The following is an 18,843-nucleotide window of genomic DNA, read 5'->3' as shown; positions in this document are numbered from 1 at the left end:
CACGTACCAGGCTCTGTAGAGAACCTTGCATAGGTCCCTTGTAGGGTGATCAACTGCCCGGTTTTGGACCGAATATCCCGGTTTTCCAGCCTGTTGTACAGTGTCTGGTTACAAGGGTAAAAGGACTCTAAAACCCGGTCAAGCAAGGCCAGGGACCAATCACAGCTCGGTTTGACTCTCCTCCTCCTCTGCCTCTCCCACAACTGTGCCGCACTTGTTGCTGCTTCTCACTATCCTCCTGGGAGTCACAGAGGAAGAGGAGAGTTGAACCCAAGCCCCAAAGACAGGCAGGCAGGCAGAATCTGATTAGGAAAAAAAATCAACGCGCAATTTGGAAGGGAAAAAAGGGAAGAGGGCTGCGGCCCCCCCCCCCCCTTCCACCCCCAAGGTCCAGTCCTGCTCCATGGAAAAGTTGACAACCCTAGTCCCTTGCTCAGCCATCATCCTTGAAGTGGCTGAAGTTATAAAATAAGGAAAAATCCATGGGTAGTTGTAGTTGAAGGCTCATGGTACCGTAGCCCAATGGAGACTGGGTCCAATTCAACTGGAAGCCCAAAGGAACAGGAAAAACTGCCAGACATAACCCCCCCCCCCCCCAAAAAAAAAAGTGCCTTTAACTTACCCATTCTGTAATATGATGCAAGCATTCCCCACTATGTACAGCGTATATAATGCATGTCTAACATAACCAAATGGTAGAAATAAAATGCAAATGCTATCATTGTTAACCATATGCAGCAAAGATGTCGCACTTTCAAACAATAAATAATGCACAATATCAAACATAAGGATGAATGGTAGATCAATCTTATTTTTTGGTCCTGAGCAGATAAAGTACATTGATTTGGTTCAACCCAAGACATGCAGGGAAGTAGAACTTTTTAATCAAAACATCTCAGGCAGAGCACCTCAACTGCAGCATACATTAACTCAAAATCCACTTTTAGTACATTATTCCTTTACCCCTGCCAAGCAAAACCCCAATACGGTTACAAAGAAATTCCTCACTGAGAGATAATGTCTTTGACCATCATGAGTTACTCTGTGATGTACAATACACTGGAAAATAAAAACCACACATGCATATAACGCACCTGACCAGATGTTTGTGTGATCTGCAAATCAGTCGAACATGGACATCAATATCGCAGCTCAAACCATGACAGGTCAAGTAAAGGAAACTCAAAGAACCTGATGTACATCTTTGCTAATGGAGCAGAGTTATTGATGGACTCTCTACCTGGGTAACATCAAGCTAGGTTGAGAGAACATTGCCCAAATCTCATCTTGGAGTGAATTTCCTCACTCCAAAGGCCATCAAATCTTCACAAGAGACCACTGTTCTGTTCGTAGGTGTCACGTAGAATGTCAAAGTGGCCCCTAACCCCCTACACTCTTACCTAATCCCCACCTCGAGTTACTAGGTGGGCCTACCATAGGGATACAAATACCTGCCTATGGGCCATGACATTATGGCCAGTCTCTCTGTCTCTGTCTCTCACCATTAGCAATGGTCCCCCAGTGGTTGAATGCAGGAAATACAACAGGTCAGCACTTATTGCAGAATCTGAAAAGGGTATCGCAATTTGCGCTAACTTAGCTCTTCGCACAGGTAATTAGCGCAAATTGTGATAAATGCTATATTAGCATAAAACACACCCCTTTTGCTATCGCATGCGGTACTTACTGCATTTTGATAAATCCAGGCCATAGTTTGTTATAGTTATTTATTTATTTGATTTACATTGCCCTTTTCAGCACTTCAAAGCAGATTATATTTAGGCACTGTAGGTATTTCACTTACCTCCTGAGCTGTAGCTAATTTCCAGTCATGTGAATTTTGATTAGCATAGTTTAGGGTAGTAATGAGCTCATTAGCATTTGTCATTTAAATACAAGTGGTGCCACGTGATTAACAGCGTTTTTGCACAATAAATGGTGTAATGAGGTGAGTGAATGAGGCCATTAGGTTGTACCTGAGGCAATGGAGGGTCACAAGGGGCAGCATCCCTGGTACACAGCCTGCTGCTCTAACCACTAGGCTGCTACTCCACTCTTGTCTTACAGTAAAACATTTTCAAATGATTAGGTACAGATACAGACCAAGGGAAGATGATGATCAAAGATCACAGAGGGTCTGTGGCAACACAGCAGACAGGGGTCTACTGTCCAGACTGAGAGAGCCAACAGTGTCCCCAGTGGCTGACAACTATTGTTTTACTATGTTTGGTGCAAATATGATATTAACGTTTAGTAACCCAGGACTCCTATAATACATCTCATAATGTTTGGTCTAGACCATAAGTAGCTCATAAGCAAGCTGCTTGTATTTTTAGTCATCATGAGTAGGTAGACCACAATTTCAGTTTTCATGGTTTCTACAAGCAACCAAAAATGTAAAAGATAAGTACTGTCGCTAGAATTCAGAGAGAAAATTATTTTACTGAAGTAATTTACAGATCTTTCAAGGACATTTCTTTTTTAAACACATGTAAAAGTTCTTTAAAACTTAATAGCTCTTCCAGCCCTTCGGCTAAATGTTGCATTTTCTTTTAATGGGGCAGTAAAAAATGTTCTGTACAAAAAGTTTATTTCACTGCCAGCCGCCTCCTCTCAAATGTCTGTCCCTGGTTTTATGCAACAGTTTTATTCACTCAGATTCCAGCACTGCATCTCAAAGTCTAAAGGCTGAATTTAAAGCTTCGGGCAAAAGGCAGGGAAGTGCAAAACTCTTGCACAGTGGTTCGCTGGCTCAGTTTTGAATTGGCACAGCTGTCACCTGAAGGTTTAATTTCCTGCAGCTTCTGGAAGGGGGGGGGGCAGTGCAAGCAAGAGTCATTGTGTGAAAAATGAGCCCACAGGACCCAAGGGTATAAAAATGCAAAGCTTTTTAATGAAGCACAAAGTTGGTCCAATAAAATGAGCCAACAAAGGAACTTAAAATGTATATACAAGGAGACCACGTGAAGTGGGAAGACGTGTTCTGGACTGCGCTCCAGGTGCCACCCCCCTGATGCTAGTGGTTTTTGCCAGTCTATTCATTATCACCGCTCAGGAAACATCGAGGTCAGTGGGCGCAAAGGGGCATGGGACAGATTTGTGGTGTACGAGGAAAATGAAATAGCGGCAAAACTCACAAAAATAATAATAAAGCAAAAGCCCCTGATTCCAAAATGGCGGCCGCAAGTGAAGAGCCAGTACCTGCTGTATTAGAGCCGGCGGTTTTGGCAGAAATAACCTCTGCCGTCGTTGCAGCGATTGAGAGGAAATTGGAAAGTGTGTCCAAACGCCTGTCCATTCAGATCTTGGAGGTTAAGACTTTGATTGTGGAGATTGGGACTAAATTGGACATGGAGGATGACGCAATTAGATTTAAAAGGCAGATTCAAGGATGGTAATCATTCCAGTCCACCATCAGCAGAGGTATACATACATATTGTAAGATATTCTCTAAAGTGCTTCCACTTATGTATTCACTGTAGCAAACGCCACCTTCTTTTAAACTCATTTGTTAATACGATATCTGCCGGAGCACATGAAAATGGGGCTCATAAGTACATCTGCTCATATATTTAAGACCACTGTAGATGGTTAACCTTCATTAAAATACAGTTGTCGGTATGAAATTTGCCGGAATGCATGGAACCAAGCTGCAGCGTGGTTTGAAATACTGTAGTCACTCTTTAAGCAGCTTGGTTCCATGCGGTCCAGCAAATTTCATACCGACAACTGTATTTTAACAAGGTTAACCATCTACAATGGTCTGAAATATATGAGCAGATGCGCTTATGAGCCCCATTTTTCATGTGCTCCAGCGGATATCGTATTAACAACTACGTTTAAAGGAAGGTGGCGTTCGCTACAGCGCATACATAAGTGGAAGCACTTTTGAGAATATCTTACAATATGCATGTATACCTCTGCTGATCGTGGACTGGAGTGATTACCTTTAAACATTCTCCTACACAGTTGCCCCCGAGGCAGCTCTGCATAAGAGCGAAACTCGGCCAGAGTCGGGCACGTATTTTCTAAGAATAAAGGTCTCTTTTATATACTAATAAAGAAATTATACAGTATTTAAATAAATATCTAAATATATGTACGCAAGAAAAAAAGTGATGTAAATACAAAAAATCTATTATAAAATATACAATATGAAAATAAAAGTCAAAGTCCCTGCAGATGTCATCACTGTCTTGAGTGCTCACTGGTGTCCACCTGAAGTGCAACCCAAGGTGGTAATATCTGTGATAAGCAATTTTTATTTACCATTCAAGAGAGACCCCAATGCCTCACTCCAAAACAAAATTTGTCGTCATCTCACATGGGGGGGGGGCGGGTTGGAGGCAGGAAGGTTTTTTTTTTTTTTAATTATTAAAAGAAAGGTTATTGTAAATGTTCCGGGACCTCCACCATTTACAGGCTTCTGATGATCCACAAGCCTCTTATCACCCCCACTCCTGCCCTTCACATCGCTTTCCCGGGTGTCAGTCATTGGCTCCATCCTAGAACCGTTATCTGTTTTTATTGACTTTCCCCCCAAAGCCTTTTGTTCACAAAACACCATCCTCTACCAGAGAGGCTGCAGTTATTATCACAGCTCTAGGTACTCCAGTGAGGATTTACTGCTTCCTATTCTGGAGGGGCTTTGGTTTCTATTTTCACATTTTGTGTTGTATATTATATAATTCTTTCATTGCGTATATGTTTCTTTTACCTTTATTTCTTGCATATACACGTTAGGTTCTGTTAGCTCATTTTATTGGTCCAGATATGTGAGCATTAAAGCTCTTTACATTTTCAAACCCTTGAGTCCTGTGGGGTCTTATTTCACACCACCTCTCCCAGTCTGGCTTTATAATCTTTGAGTTGTTTGGGGGATATTTTTTGCTTCATCAGGAAAAAAGAAAGTCAGAGAAGAAAGAACTGTGTAAGCAAAATCCTACACAGAAAGCAAACAGCGGGGCTTATGCCAGATTCTTTAAAGCCAGAAACTTTTGGGCTACAGTCCCATGCGCTTTCGTTTTTTGGGTTTTTTTTGTGTCCCATCTTGAAATTGCAGGAAATGAAAACCTCAAAGTCTGTGTAAGCAAACATACTTGAGGGAGGGGGAAGAGTTTGCAAAAGAATAAACATAGACTGAAGCCACAGAGCATTGTTTCAGGTAGTTTGGTAGTCAACGCATTTCTGCTTTGAAATCTTTATTCTAAACTTGATATAAGGAGAAATGTGCCATGTTCTTTAAGCATGTTGCTATCAATCAGAGGTGGCCAACTCTGGTCCTTAAGAGCCAAAAACAGGGCCTGATTTTCAGGATCTCTATAATGACTGTGCAAGATAGATTTGTGCACAGTGGAGGCAATGCCTGCAAATTCATCTCAGGCATATTCCTGGGAGTTATCCTGAAAACCAAGACCAAAGTTGGCCATCCCTGCTCTAAATGAATACTACACCAATGACAATAGGCTGATTCACTCTTTAGAATCTGTCCTTTTGTGTTTATATAGAATTGTGATGTTACAAGGTTCCCACTTCCAAAGTACAACAATAAAAAAAAGAAAATGAGAAAGGTTAACTTTTGAAGCAGATGACATTTCTAAAAACACCGTCTGCTCAGTAATAAATGGTAACAATGCTCATTTACAGACTTTTTTTGTATTCTGTGGTAGTCATTTAAATGAAATTAAAACATTTTATACTTGTCATAGTGTGCCACAAGAGTTCTAACAAAAAGCAGTCATCGATCTATGCATTAATAGTGATCTTGCCCTGTTTGTGTGGATATTTATGGCACTTCCCATTGCCCCACACACATACCTGAGGTGTTGTTTGAAAGAATAAAAATCATAATGTTGCCAAAAAAGTTTTAAATAAAATATAATATACACTGTCTACAGAAGAGGAACAAAAGAGTCCTTGTGGCAGCTGTTACAGGGATATATGATTATCTGTTCATTTGGATGTCTATTTAATTTATTAGATTATATTTGTTTGTTATGGTAGTTAAGGTTTTACGAGATTTTTATTAGGTATGTACCTTGCTGTAAAGTAGCTTTTATATACCGCATACCAGGTTATAAACATATATACCGCATATCAGGTTATGTGGTATATAAGTTTTATAAATAAATTGTAAAACTGACCACCATAGCTCGGTGAGCTTAGGTTTCTGTGTCATGTGTCCCCAGGCTCCAAGATGAAAGACAAGCTGATGTGGGCTCAAGGACTCCAGAAAGAGAGAGAGAGAGAGAGAGAAATCACTGATCCCATCCCAGGAGCCTGAGATAAGAAAGAGAATCAGTGCAGGGTAACTTTTTTTTTTTTTTTAATTGCTTCTGTAATTTTTTCTAGTTTCCATTTGTCTAAATATTAATAGTCAATTTATGACATGTGCATTCTTAAGACATTTCCTATTGCCCTACACTCATAGATAAGGTGTCTTTGGAAGGAGTAAAAAGTACAGTTTTGCCCCCAAAAAAGGGTTTTTAAGGAAAATAAAGTGGCACATACACAAAACAACAACAAAAAGGGTCTGAGGAGCTGCTGTAAAAATGTCTGAGGTGATGCACACTCTGTCATGTGGACACCATGGAGCCAAGGATCCCCTGACCCAGAAGAGGAAAGAGTGCACATGGGGCCAGGGATCCCCTCTTTGAACAATGGGAAAAACAAGAGGCAGTGAGTGTGGGGTTAGGGGATCCCCTTCCCCGGGTCCCAAGAGCATAAAGTGAATACAGGCAAAAAAATCTTTACAAAAAGTTAGTTCTGTCATTTTTTTTTGGTAAGGTTTCCCTTTGCTAAAGACTAATAGGATGCTTCTTCTATGTATAGTTATTTAACGCTGAGTGACAAAAGTTAAGCAAGCCCTGCAATGTTGACCCAAATAAACAGAGAGATGCACTCTCTAGAAGGGGAAAGGGGTCGTGATAAGAAACATTCAAATACCTAGCAGACTTCCATTGTTGGGGAGATACCAATTCCGGAGACTGTTTTCAAGGATGATGAGTCAGACGAACTGAACCAAATCATGGTGAACCTGAAAAATGTAGTAGGCCAGATTGACAAACTGAAGAGTAGCAAATCACTTGGACCGGATGGTATGCACCCCAGGGTTCTGAAGGAACTCAAAAATGAAATTTCAGATCTATTAGTTAAAATTTGTAACCTATCATTAAAATCATCCATCCATCCTGAAGACTGGAGGGTGGTCAATGTAACCCCAATATTTAAAAAGGGCTCCAAGGGCGATACGGAAAACTATAGACCAGCAAGCCTGACTTCAGTGCCAGTGTGGTTAGTGCCGTTAATGTAGCTGGATTTAAAAAGAGGTTTGGATAAGTTCTTGGAGAAGTCCATTAACTGCAATTAATCAAGTTGACTGTGGGGTAGATTTTTAAAGTTATACGTGGGCGTAAATTTGTTCGCGCAACCTGGCGCGAACAAATCTACGCCCGATTTTATAACATGCGCGCCTGCCACATGCATGTTATAAAATCCAGGGTTGGTGCATGCAGGGGGGTGCACAATTGTGCAACCTGCGCGCGCCGAGCCGAGCAGCCTACCTCCGAGGTAGGCTGCTCGGCTCGGCGCGCGCAGGTTCCCTCCGAGTTCCCTCCGAATTCCCTCCGAGGCCGCTCCGAAATCGGAGCGGCCTCGGAGGGAACTTTCTTTCTGTCCCCCCCCCACCTTCCCCTACCTAACCCACCCCCCCATCTTTGTTAAGAACTTGCATGCACCGGCGGACTGCCGGCGCACCATTTCCCAGCCCGGGGGCTGGTTTGGAGGCCTCGGCCATGCCCCCGGAACACCCCCAGGCGGGTACCATGCCCAGGGCCCCGCCCCTGGAATGCCCCTGAATGCTGCGCCACCCCCGACACGCCCCCGACACGCCCCCGATGCCCCCCAAGCAAAGCCCCGGGACTTTGCGCACGCCGGCGCCCTATGCAACATAGGCGCGCAAGTCCCCTGCGCACATAAAGCCAACTGGATTTACGCGCGCAGGGCTTTTAAAATCTGCTCCTTAGGGAATAGCCACTGCTATTACTGGCATCAGTAGCATGGGATCTGCTTAGTGTTTGGGTACTTGCCAGGTACTTGTAACCTGGACTGGCCACTGTTGGAAACAGGATGCTGGGCTTGATGGACCCTTGGTCTGACCCAGTATGGAAATTTCTGAAGGACAAGAGTTTGTGATACTCCAGGTTTAGGGGAAATACTACTTCATTATGAGGGTAACAGTTACCTACAATAGCCTACAAGCAGAGGTAGTAGGAATCAAAATATGAGAAATCTTGGGCATGCTAAGTACAGAAACACAAGGCAGTGATAAGGGCCAATAGAAAAAAAAACTCCTGGATATCAGGAGAGGGTCTGCGGTCATACAGAGATAACCAGGCAGACTGGGTAGACCAGAATCTCCTTATATGCTGAGAACTACTATGTTGCTACACTTATTAATGAAGATCGTAGGGTTTTTTTTTTTTTAATTTTTTTTTAAATTGCCCTCAGAGGTGTAAATTCTGCAAGGACTTTTTACCAGCACACTTTGCAATAATTTCAAAGGAAAACTGCACGCGTGCTTTCCCTTTCAAAAGGATCCCACCAAAAACTATCTGCATGCATTTGAAAGAGCTGATGTGCCTATGTAGTTTTTTTTGAGGAGGTGGGAGGCTGAGGGTGGGTACATGCCATCATTTTGCAAATGCAAAATTATATGCTTAATTCGAAAAACCTCCCCAAACCCGCCCACAGGAATGCCCCTTCATACATCAGACGGGGAAGTGCACACACTGAGGGGTAGCGTTTCCTTTACTGGCATATCATGCAGGATTTTTTTTTTTTTAAGTCCATCTCCACAGGCAAAGCACTGTTTTATCTGCAGAAATGGCTTGAAAATCACCCTTCCTGAAAATGCATTTAAAAAAACCCACCACCTTATTGCTTTCTATTTCCTAACATGTAAATGTTAGAAAGCAGCTCACTTCCTTACTGAAGCTGTAGTTTTTTAAAAATGTGTAGGCACTCAGCCTTGCCTCAGCTCGCCTCACCTTTATAACATCTTCATCGGCTGATTTACACTCAATTGAACTGGAGACATCCACCACAGCGCCATCTTCTTGCACAGCTACGACTTTCACAGGAACTGTTACGACTTTTCCGGTCAAGATTGCAGTGTTGAGGATTTCTGTATCCTACAAAAAAAAAATTAAAATAAAAAACGAGAACAAAGGGTTATTACAGGCCAATGAATAAAAGCTGTTACCGAAAGTTTCTCAGGCTGCTTATTGACCTTCATCCTTGACTTGTAATTCACAAAATTCTGTGCACTGGGGAAAATAATTTCCACGTTCAAAAAACAAGTCATAAGCACTCTAGTGATAATATTCTCAGAATGATGCAATTAATTCTTCATTCTTATGAATGTTCTGCCATCACCAGGGTTATTTGTCATCATTTCCACCGTGCAACATTTTTGTTTTGCTTTTCTTCTTTCTGGGTTTTGTCAAATGCTGTAGACCGGCATATTAAGGCTACAGCCAAGATTGCCTTCATCGGCTGATGACTATGATTGCTTACAAAAGCTGTTGGGAGTGGGGAGAGTGGGAGAGAGCATTTGGATTGCATTTTTTTTTTTAAGCGATTTCCTTCTTTCTGACCTTATTACTTGCACAGGGCCAACGAAGCTTTCATCTTTGCATCAAATTATGAAGTGCTCTGGCAAGAGCAACAGTAGAATTTACAATGCTAATTTCAGCATTTCCCCAGGTAGACCCCACCAGGAGACATTTTACTGGCCTTCAGGTAACATTTCCCCTCCTCCTCTGATGAATCTGTAGAACAGGCACACTAATGATTCCATTAGCAGAGACTTTGTTTAGACCTCTGCATGGCTGCTGCTTGATTAATTACTCTACATGAGCAGCTACATATTTCCCCCGGCCTGTGCAGGTAGCTGTGGAACACAGTTTAGCAATGGAAGCTCCCTTGCACTAGACTAAGATCTCTCGGCACAATGGGTTGCCAATAGCACGTAAATACCATCTGATACATCATGCTGCTTCCCTACAGATGAGAATTTGGGTTTCTACTCCAGAATTTACCAGCTTACTTGAATACCATTCTAAGGGGGAGGGGAGTTAAATTTGATAGCAATTTTTTCTTCACTGATCAATCAACTCTTCCAATTAATCCTCCTCTATGGTGCCAGATTACCAAAATGAAGAAATCAGGGTAGAATAGATGGAAGAGAAAGAAAACCTCAGTGACTGTTGGGTAAGGGGCACTGGGACATTTAAGCTCATTTCATCTCACCTTCTGCTTAAGATCTGAGAGGAAGCCTTCCTCATTTTCTCCCTTTGTCTTCCGAGGTTTTCAACAGATCTTACACAAAAGGATTTAAATGAAAACGATAGAATAAAACTCAAACAGGACAGACATACACTAGGCTCAAATGCTACCACTACTTACTCATCGGGTACGTAATTATGTTTAAAGGAGTTGCGCATGTAAATGTAACATACTATCCTAGCAATTTTCATGCACTTAATCATGTAAAGCCTATTGACATTTCAATGGCATATAGAGCAGCAATTTTTAAAAGCTCACTTACACATGCAAAGTGCATTTACACAAAGTGCATTGCCCGTGTGAGAAGACCTAGACTGTTTACCCAAGTCCACCTATTTCTTTCTAGTCTTAGTTTCCTTAATCTGTGCTTCCTCTGTCCTTTCATTGGCCTTGCAAAATACATTCACTACCCAATAATCTGATATTCAGAACCAATAACCTTTAATCTATCTAGAAAGAGGGTGCAGTACAAAACAAGGGGCGGGGGAAAGTTAATAAACCAATTTTTTTCCATCATATGCAATTATGAAGGGAACATCGGGTGATGAAATGGAAACAATGAGAGAGAGATCACGCCCCCTCCCACAACGTCAGTGAGAGCTTCGGCGGCGGTTGAAAAGCGCATCAACATCAGGCATCATGCGACAAAGGGGTTCTCCCCTTTGTGCACCCCTTCGTGCCTTATCTAATATTTGTTTATCTTATGCTTGTTTTCTCCTTTTAACTAACCCTCTTTTTCCTTTCTTTACCTTTTTGGCTCGTTAATAAGTTAAATTATAAATGTTCATTGTATCAGACAATGGAATTATATTTCCTGCTTTTACAGTTTTATGTAAACCAGTTTGATTTACATTTATTGTAAGAATATCGGTATATAAAAAAATCAAAATAAATAAATAAATAATATAATTCTAGTAAGTATCAATTGAGTGTCAGCCATTCAAATTTCTTACTTCTTACAAAAACCTTTTTGTTAATATCATAGGATACATCAGATTAATTTATTAAACAACTCCAACTTCATTTTCACCATGGTGAGACAATTACTTTTTCAAGCAAGTACACAAAAGGTTATTGGGCAACCTTTGTGTTGTACCAGAGAACATAAATAAGGGGAGGAGGACTTCAGCTTCTTGGCTTATTTATGGGGAGGCCGAAATTTAGAGCTTTCTAGCTGGATAAGTAGCAGCAACTGAATATCCGGTTGTGCTCAGCGGTCACTAGTTAACAGGATAACTATTCATCTGGCTAAGTAAGAACATAAGAAGCTGCCATTCTGGGTCAGACCGAGGGTCCATCAAGCCCAGCATCCTATTTCCAATCCAGGTTACAAGTATCTGGCGAGTACCCAAACATTAAGTAGATCCCATACTACTGAAGCCAGTAATAAGTAGTGGCAATTCCCTAATTCAACTTGATTTATGACATTTCCTCCAGAAGCTTGCCCAAACCTTTTTTTAAACCCAGCTGCACTAACTGCTTTAACCACATCCTCTGGTAATGAATTGCAAAGCTCAATTGTGCGTTGAGTGAAAAAGAATTTCAGCTACTTGCTTATTTCATGCAGTGCTCCCTAGTGTTTCTATTATCTCAAAGAGTAAATGATTCACATTTCCCCGTTCAAGTCCTTTTATGATTTATCATATCCCCCCTTCTCCAAGCTAAACAGCCTTAACCTCTTTAGCCTGTCCTCATAGAAGAGCCTTCTCATCCCCTTTATCATTTCGGTCGCCCTCCTTTGTATTTTCTCCATTGCATCTATATCTTTTTTGAGATGCGGCAACCAGAATTGAATACAGTACTTTAGGTATGGTTTCACCATAGAGTGATACAGAGGCATTTTATGTTTTATTCACCATTTCCTTCCTAATAATTCCTAACATTGTTTGCTTTTTTGACTGCTGCAGGACACTGAGCCAACAATTTCAATGTATTCTCCACTATGATGCATAGATCTCTTTCCTGGATGGTAACTCCTAATATGGAACCTACAGCAAGGGTTATTTTTCCCTATATGCATCACCTTGCACTTGTCCACATTAAATTTCATATGCCGAATCTTCCATTCTCGAAATTCCTCCTGCAATTTATTACAATCTGCTTATGGTTTAACTACTCTGAATAATTTTGTGTCATCTGCAAATTTGATCTTCTCACTTGTTCTTCTTTTCAGATAATTTATAAATATATTAAAAAGCATCAGTCCAAGTACAAATCCCTCCACAGTTTACCTCTCTCCAATGAGAAAACTATTTAATCCTACTCTGTTTCCTGTCTTTTAACCAGTTTGCAATCTACAAAAAAATATTAACTCCTATCCCATGACTTTTTTATTTTCTTAGAAGCCTCTCATGAGGGACTTTGTCAAAAGCCTTCTGAAAATCCAAATACACTACATCTATTGGCACATCTTTATCCACGTTTATTAATCCCTTCAAAAAAAAGTAGCAGATTTGTGAGGCAAGACTTCCCTTGGGTAAATCCATTCTGGCTCTGTCCCATTAAACCATGTGTATTTATATATTCTGTAGATATCTTGAGAATGGGCAATGGGCAGAATGGGCGGGGCTACTTATCCTGTTAAGTTAACTGAATAAGTGCTGATCTTTATACTTATACAGTTAAGTTAATCGAATAAATTAGACCTGCCATAGAACAGGTCTAACTTCTCTGACTAAGCAGTGCCAAAATTTGGGTATATGCAGCAGCAAAGCTGTGCTGCTGAATATCCCATGCAAGTTAGCCAAATAAGTCTTATCTGGTAAACTTACATAGCTGGATAATTCTGAATATTGGGCCCTAGAGTTTTATTCTCCAACACACTACAAATCTCCTTGAGAACACAATATTCAAATGAATGAGTTAAAATAATAAACCTATTTTTTTCATTATAGAACTCTAATCGACATCTGAAGAAGGGACCCGGATGTATACGTATATCACCACCCTGGGTAAGGCGCAAGTATTTCAGTTACTCCAGGACAGACAGAGCTACTAGAACTCTGCAATAATGCACTTCAGTATGTACCGGTGCTCCTCGTACTCCCATTACCTAAGAGTACAAAGAGAGCTCTATAATCTCTTAAGCAAAATGGGCCTTGATTTACAGAATATGCATTGGGAAGATGCAGGGTTGTCGACATAAGACTTTTTCTTGGGTGACAATTTCAAAATCCAACAATGGAAAGAGAAAGCAGACCAGAGTCAATCTGGTCCTTTCGTAGTGTTAGTTACACAATTCAGGTATGTACCCTATATTGTGCAACCTCCTTTTTGCTCTAAAATACTTAATAATTATACACATTTATCTATTTCTCTGTACCTGAATGCCTTACTTCTTCTGCTTAATTATAACTGTAACCTGTTAATGGTGAGTCTTTGTTGTCTGAAGGAATATACTTCTTATCCAGCCTTGGGTAAATTAAAATTTAATACAACATCGGGTCGCAGCAGAATTAGGAAGCAAATGACAGCTGTTTAATTAAAACCTAAAGCTGATTAGATGGCACTGCTGAGAGAAATACTCCAGAGGAACAGCATAAAGCTATTGAAACTCAAGGCCATGATAATGGCTTATTTAAATATGAATAAGCTCTATGCAGAACTACTGCAAATGTTTGCCACCTCATTGGGTTAGACAAACTCAAATGAGAATAGGGAACTCGGCATGGGAGCTGATAAGGCTGTGAATACCTGCATCCCTGATTCATGTGACATATATGTTACAAATCATGGGGATTATTATTGAAGGAACAGTGATGGATATTAATGAACCTGCTTCGTATATGCAGATTACTAAAAGTCAAATGCAATGTGAAGGTGACAGGAAAAATTCATTTCTTCTATTAAGTGTTCTCTGGCTCATTCCCCCTTTCTCCTCTCGGTTTGTGGCATTCTTCCATTTGATCAGACACTCTATTTCTGCTCCAGCAACCATGACATTCTGAAAATAGGAAAATGACTGCCTTTCCTCATGGCAGCAGTCTATATGTCTTTTTTTTTTTTATAGGTATGCTATATTGAATTTTACATGTTACATTGATTTTTATATTTTAATGTATGTTCTAATTATTTGTTTATTATTTATGTGAGGTTCTTTTTACTATATTTTAACTTTATTGACTTTGTTTTAAATGTTTTGCATTTTATTAATTTATTTTGACTTATTTTATGATTTTTAATGTATTTATGATTTCTTATATTCATATTTATGTTTACTCATAGCCCCTGAGGCAGCCACTGGAATGTGGCGAAACTCGGCGCGAGTCGGGCACTTTTAATTAATCACATACGTCTCCACCAATTAAAGATTTGGAAAAAGACCCTTGGGCATCTATTCTTTGTTGTTATCTACATGGCAGCAGTGCCATGGCTTTCAGACCATGTCTTCAGGATTTACAGGTGAAAAGTAAAAGAAAGCACAGATTGTGGTTGCACTTGACAGTATTTTACCTTTTAATCCCACTGAGATTTCTTCTACAAATGAGGTACCAACCTGATGAAGGGAGTATAACTCTGGAAAACTAGCTATAGGGAGGATAATTTTGTGTGTGCGCAGAGGGGTAAAGTCTGCGCATAACCGTAACAAACAGATTTCACTCAATTTCCTGAGAACATTTATGAGCTTTTTCAATCTGTTTTAAGTCCGATTTCTTTGTATTTATTTTACATATGTTAGCATGTAGCTCGCTTAGGGGCGGATTTTAAGAGCCCTGCTTGCCGGTGCGCCTATTTTACATAGGCCTACCGGCGCGCGCAGAGCCCCGGGACTCGCATAAGTCCCGGGGTTTTCCGAGGGGGGCGTGTCGGGGGCGTGCCCGATCCGCGCAGCGTTTTCGTGGCGGGACGTAGCGTTTCGGGGGCGGGTCTGGGGGCGTGGTTACGGCCCGGGGCGGTCCGGGGGCGTGGCCGCGCCCTCCGGACCCGCCCCCAGGTTGGGTCCCGGCGCGCTAGCGGCCCGCGGGGATTTACGTCTCCCTCCGGGAGGCGTAAATCCCCCGACAAAGGTAAGGGGGGGGTTTAGACAGGGCCGGGGGGGTGGGTTAGGTAGGGGAAGGTGAGGGGAGGGCAAAAGAAAGTTCCCTCCGAGGCCGCTCCGATTTCGGAGCGGCCTCGGAGGGAACGGAGGTAGGCTGCGCGGCTCGGCACGCGCCGGCTATACGGAATCGGTAGCCTTGCGCGCGCCGATCCAGGATTTTAGCGGCTACGCGCGTATCTACTAAAATCCAGCATACTTTTGTTTGCATCTGATGCGCCAACAAAAGTACGCCAAATCGCGCTGTTTGAAAATCTACCCGTTAGGGCCTAAGCACACGCAATTAACAATTTTAATAAAATTCAAATACCAAATACAAATAACTTTACTTTGAAAATCTGCATGCAAGTGCCCGAACATGTGAAGAAGCCGGTCTCTCTCTATTAAGGATGCTGGTTAAACTTTTTAAAATAAAAAAATATGCAAAATCCAAACTCTGCTCCAACCCGATTAGGCACAGACTTCCAAGTGAACTGAGCCTCAGACTATTTTAATACATCCATTTAAGAACATAAGAACATAAGAAATTGCCATGCTAGGTCAGATCAAGGGTCCATCAAGCCCAGCATCCAGTTTTGAACAGAGGCGAAACTGGATCACAAGAACCTGGCAATTACCCAAACACTAAGAAGATCCCAAGCTACTGATGCAATTAATAGCAGTGGCTATTCCCTAAGTAAACTTGATTAATAGCAGTTAATGGACTTCTCCTCCAAGAACTTATCCAAATCTTTTTTGAACCCAGCTACACTATCTGCACTAACCACATCTTCTGGCAACAAATTCCAGAGCTTTATTGTGCGTTGAGTGAAAAAGATTTTTCTCTGATTAGTCTTAAATGTGCTACTTGCTAACTTCATGGAATGCCCCCTAGTCCTATTATTCAAAAGTGTAAATAACCAAGTCACATCTACTCGTTCAAGACCTCTCATGATCTTAAAGACCTCTATCATATCCCCCCCCCCCCCCCCAGCCGTCTCTTCTCCAAGCTGAACAGCCCTAACCTCTTCAGCCTTTCCTCATAGGGGAGCTGTTCCATCCCCTTTTTCATTTTGGTTGCCCTTCTCTGTACCTTTTCCATCGCAATTATATCTTTTTTGAGATGCAGCGACCAGAACTGTACACAGTATTCAAGGTGCGGTCTCACCATGGAGCGATATAGAGGCATTATGACATTTTCTGTTTTATTAACCATTCCCTTCCTAATAATTCCTAACATTCTGTTTGCTTTTTTGACTGCTGCAGCACACTGAGCCAACGATTTTAAAGTATTATCCACTATGATGCCTAGATCTTTTTCCTGGGTGGTAGCTCCTAATATGGAACCTAACATCGTGTAACTACAGCAAGGGTTATTTTTCCCTATATGCAACACCTTGCACTTGTCCACAATAAATTTCATCTGCCACTTGGATGCCCAATCTTCGAGTCTTGCAAGATCCTCCTGTAATGTATCACAGTCTGCTTGTGATTTAACTACTCTGTATAATTTTGTATCATCCGCAAATTTGAGAACCTCACTCGTCGTATTCCTTTCCAGATCATTTATATGTATATTGAAAAGCACCGGTCCAAGTACAGATCCCTGAGGCACTCCACTGTTTACCCTTTTCCACTGAGAAAATTGACCATTTAATCCTACTCTCTGTTTCCTTTTAACCAGTTTGTAATCCACGAAAGGACATCGCCTCCTATCCCATGACTTTTTAGTTTTCTTAGAAGCCTCTCATGAGGAACTTTGTCAAACGCCTTCTGAAAATCCAAATACACTACATCTACCGGTTCACCTTTATCCACATGTTTATTAACCCCTTCAAAAAAATGAAGCAGATTTGTTAGGCAAGACTTCCCTTGGGTAAATCCATGCTGGCTGTGTCCCATTAAACCATGTCTTTCTATATGCTCTACGATTTTCATCTTGAGAATAGTTTCCACTGTTTTTCCCAGCACTAAAGTCAGGCTCACTGGTCTATAGTTACCTGGATCGCCCCTGGAGCCTTTTTTTATGTGCATTAAATCAAGTTTAGGCTTTGAAAATTCAGCCCAAATGAAAACGTTACCTTCCATAGTTTGTTTATTTACCTGTATATATTTATTAAGCTGTTTGCCGTGGTTTACAACATCCATAATAAATCAAATCACATACTGACAGATATCACAAAATACATAGATACATTTAATCATCATTTCATTAATTCGATTTTAAAATCAATTATTCTTTTATATTTCCAAAGGCCTCACAGAACATATTTCTCCTTTTCAAATAGGAAGGAATAAAGCCCCAAAAACTGCAAAGATCAGTGCAATGAATGCCAAAGAGGATATTCACGTAGGAGAAGCAGACAAGACGGCTCTTTTGGACAGAGGAACAGCCATAAGCGAGGAAGCGGAGGAGAGTACCATATTGGACAGATAACAGAATGCAGTAAACAGCGATGGTTGGTTCACTTAAAAGACAAAAGTGCAATAGATATATAGCATGTGACGGTGCAATAGCGATTATGGGGACAATTTGCAAAGCCATTTAAACAGGACTCTTGTCTAGTGTCTGGGGAAGCAGGAGGGTGCATTCGGGGAGGTAAAGTGGCACAACAGCTCAGACCGGGAAAATCCTGCTCTCTGCTCTCATCTGAGTTGGGTCACTTTGGAAGAGGTAAGGGGTGGACTTGTCCCTGTAAAGAGGGGGAGGGGGAAACCAGTGGGCTCTTCCTCTTAGGTCTGGAAAAATGGGGAATGATAGGGAACCAGGCAACCCATCATCGTCTGTCCAAGGGCTGGGGAAGGGAGGGAGCAGAAGAGCCCGTGGCCCCCCCCCAACTGTAGGATGCTCTTTGGTAGGGGCTGTTAGAGTTTAGTGTTGGGACCACCGAGCCCCCTGCGCCATGAGTGCTGCGGAGAATTAGAGTTGGCGACCCTCTTCAATCAGGACATGCTGGCTGGTTCATCCTCCTGCCAGAGTGGTGGGGAGAGAGGAAATTTCCCCTGCTAGCTGGCTCTTTCACTTTGGACTGGTTAACACTGGGGGATTTCACAGCAGGTCAGGTACCAATTTAATAGAGATGTGAATCGGAACTGAAATCTGAACCAATTCTGGTTCCGATTCACATCTATAGAGATGTGATCTATAGAGATTCACATCTATAGAGATGTGAATCGGAACTGAAATCTGAACCGATTCTGGTTCCGATTCACATCTCTACAATTTAATACCTGTCCCTGACAATTGTCTGGCAGTTATGGCGAGCACACCACTGTTTCCTGTAGCTCTAGTGCTCTCCTTTGCATGTGATGCTTTCTCATTTACATACAAGATCATGTTCATTTTAATAGGACCTTGGTAACATCCTGAGGGCTTATCCCAACATGAACTCTAAGGCCTTACTATAGAGCATATTTTTTTTCAGCATGCCCTTAACACCCAAGTTCAATTTTATTGCCCTAGGACCTTAAGTTATCTATTC

At 41.5% G+C, this 18,843-nt stretch overlaps 1 protein-coding gene across 1 annotated transcript in view; it reads right to left on the bottom strand.

The window, feature by feature from the left end:
• Positions 1-18,843, bottom strand: part of TMEM132B (transmembrane protein 132B) — a 533,841-nt gene that overhangs the window by 56,080 nt on the left and 458,918 nt on the right. Inside the window, exon 5 of the mRNA XM_029571422.1 lies at positions 9,048-9,191. Coding sequence (XP_029427282.1) covers positions 9,048-9,191 — 144 coding nt within the window. The remainder of the gene's footprint in view (positions 1-9,047; positions 9,192-18,843) is intronic.

The sequence above is a fragment of the Rhinatrema bivittatum genome, chromosome 11 (genome assembly GCF_901001135.1).
Source record: "Rhinatrema bivittatum chromosome 11, aRhiBiv1.1, whole genome shotgun sequence".
Lineage (NCBI taxonomy): Eukaryota > Metazoa > Chordata > Amphibia > Gymnophiona > Rhinatrematidae > Rhinatrema > Rhinatrema bivittatum.
This window is presented reverse-complemented; position numbering and strand designations above follow the sequence as displayed.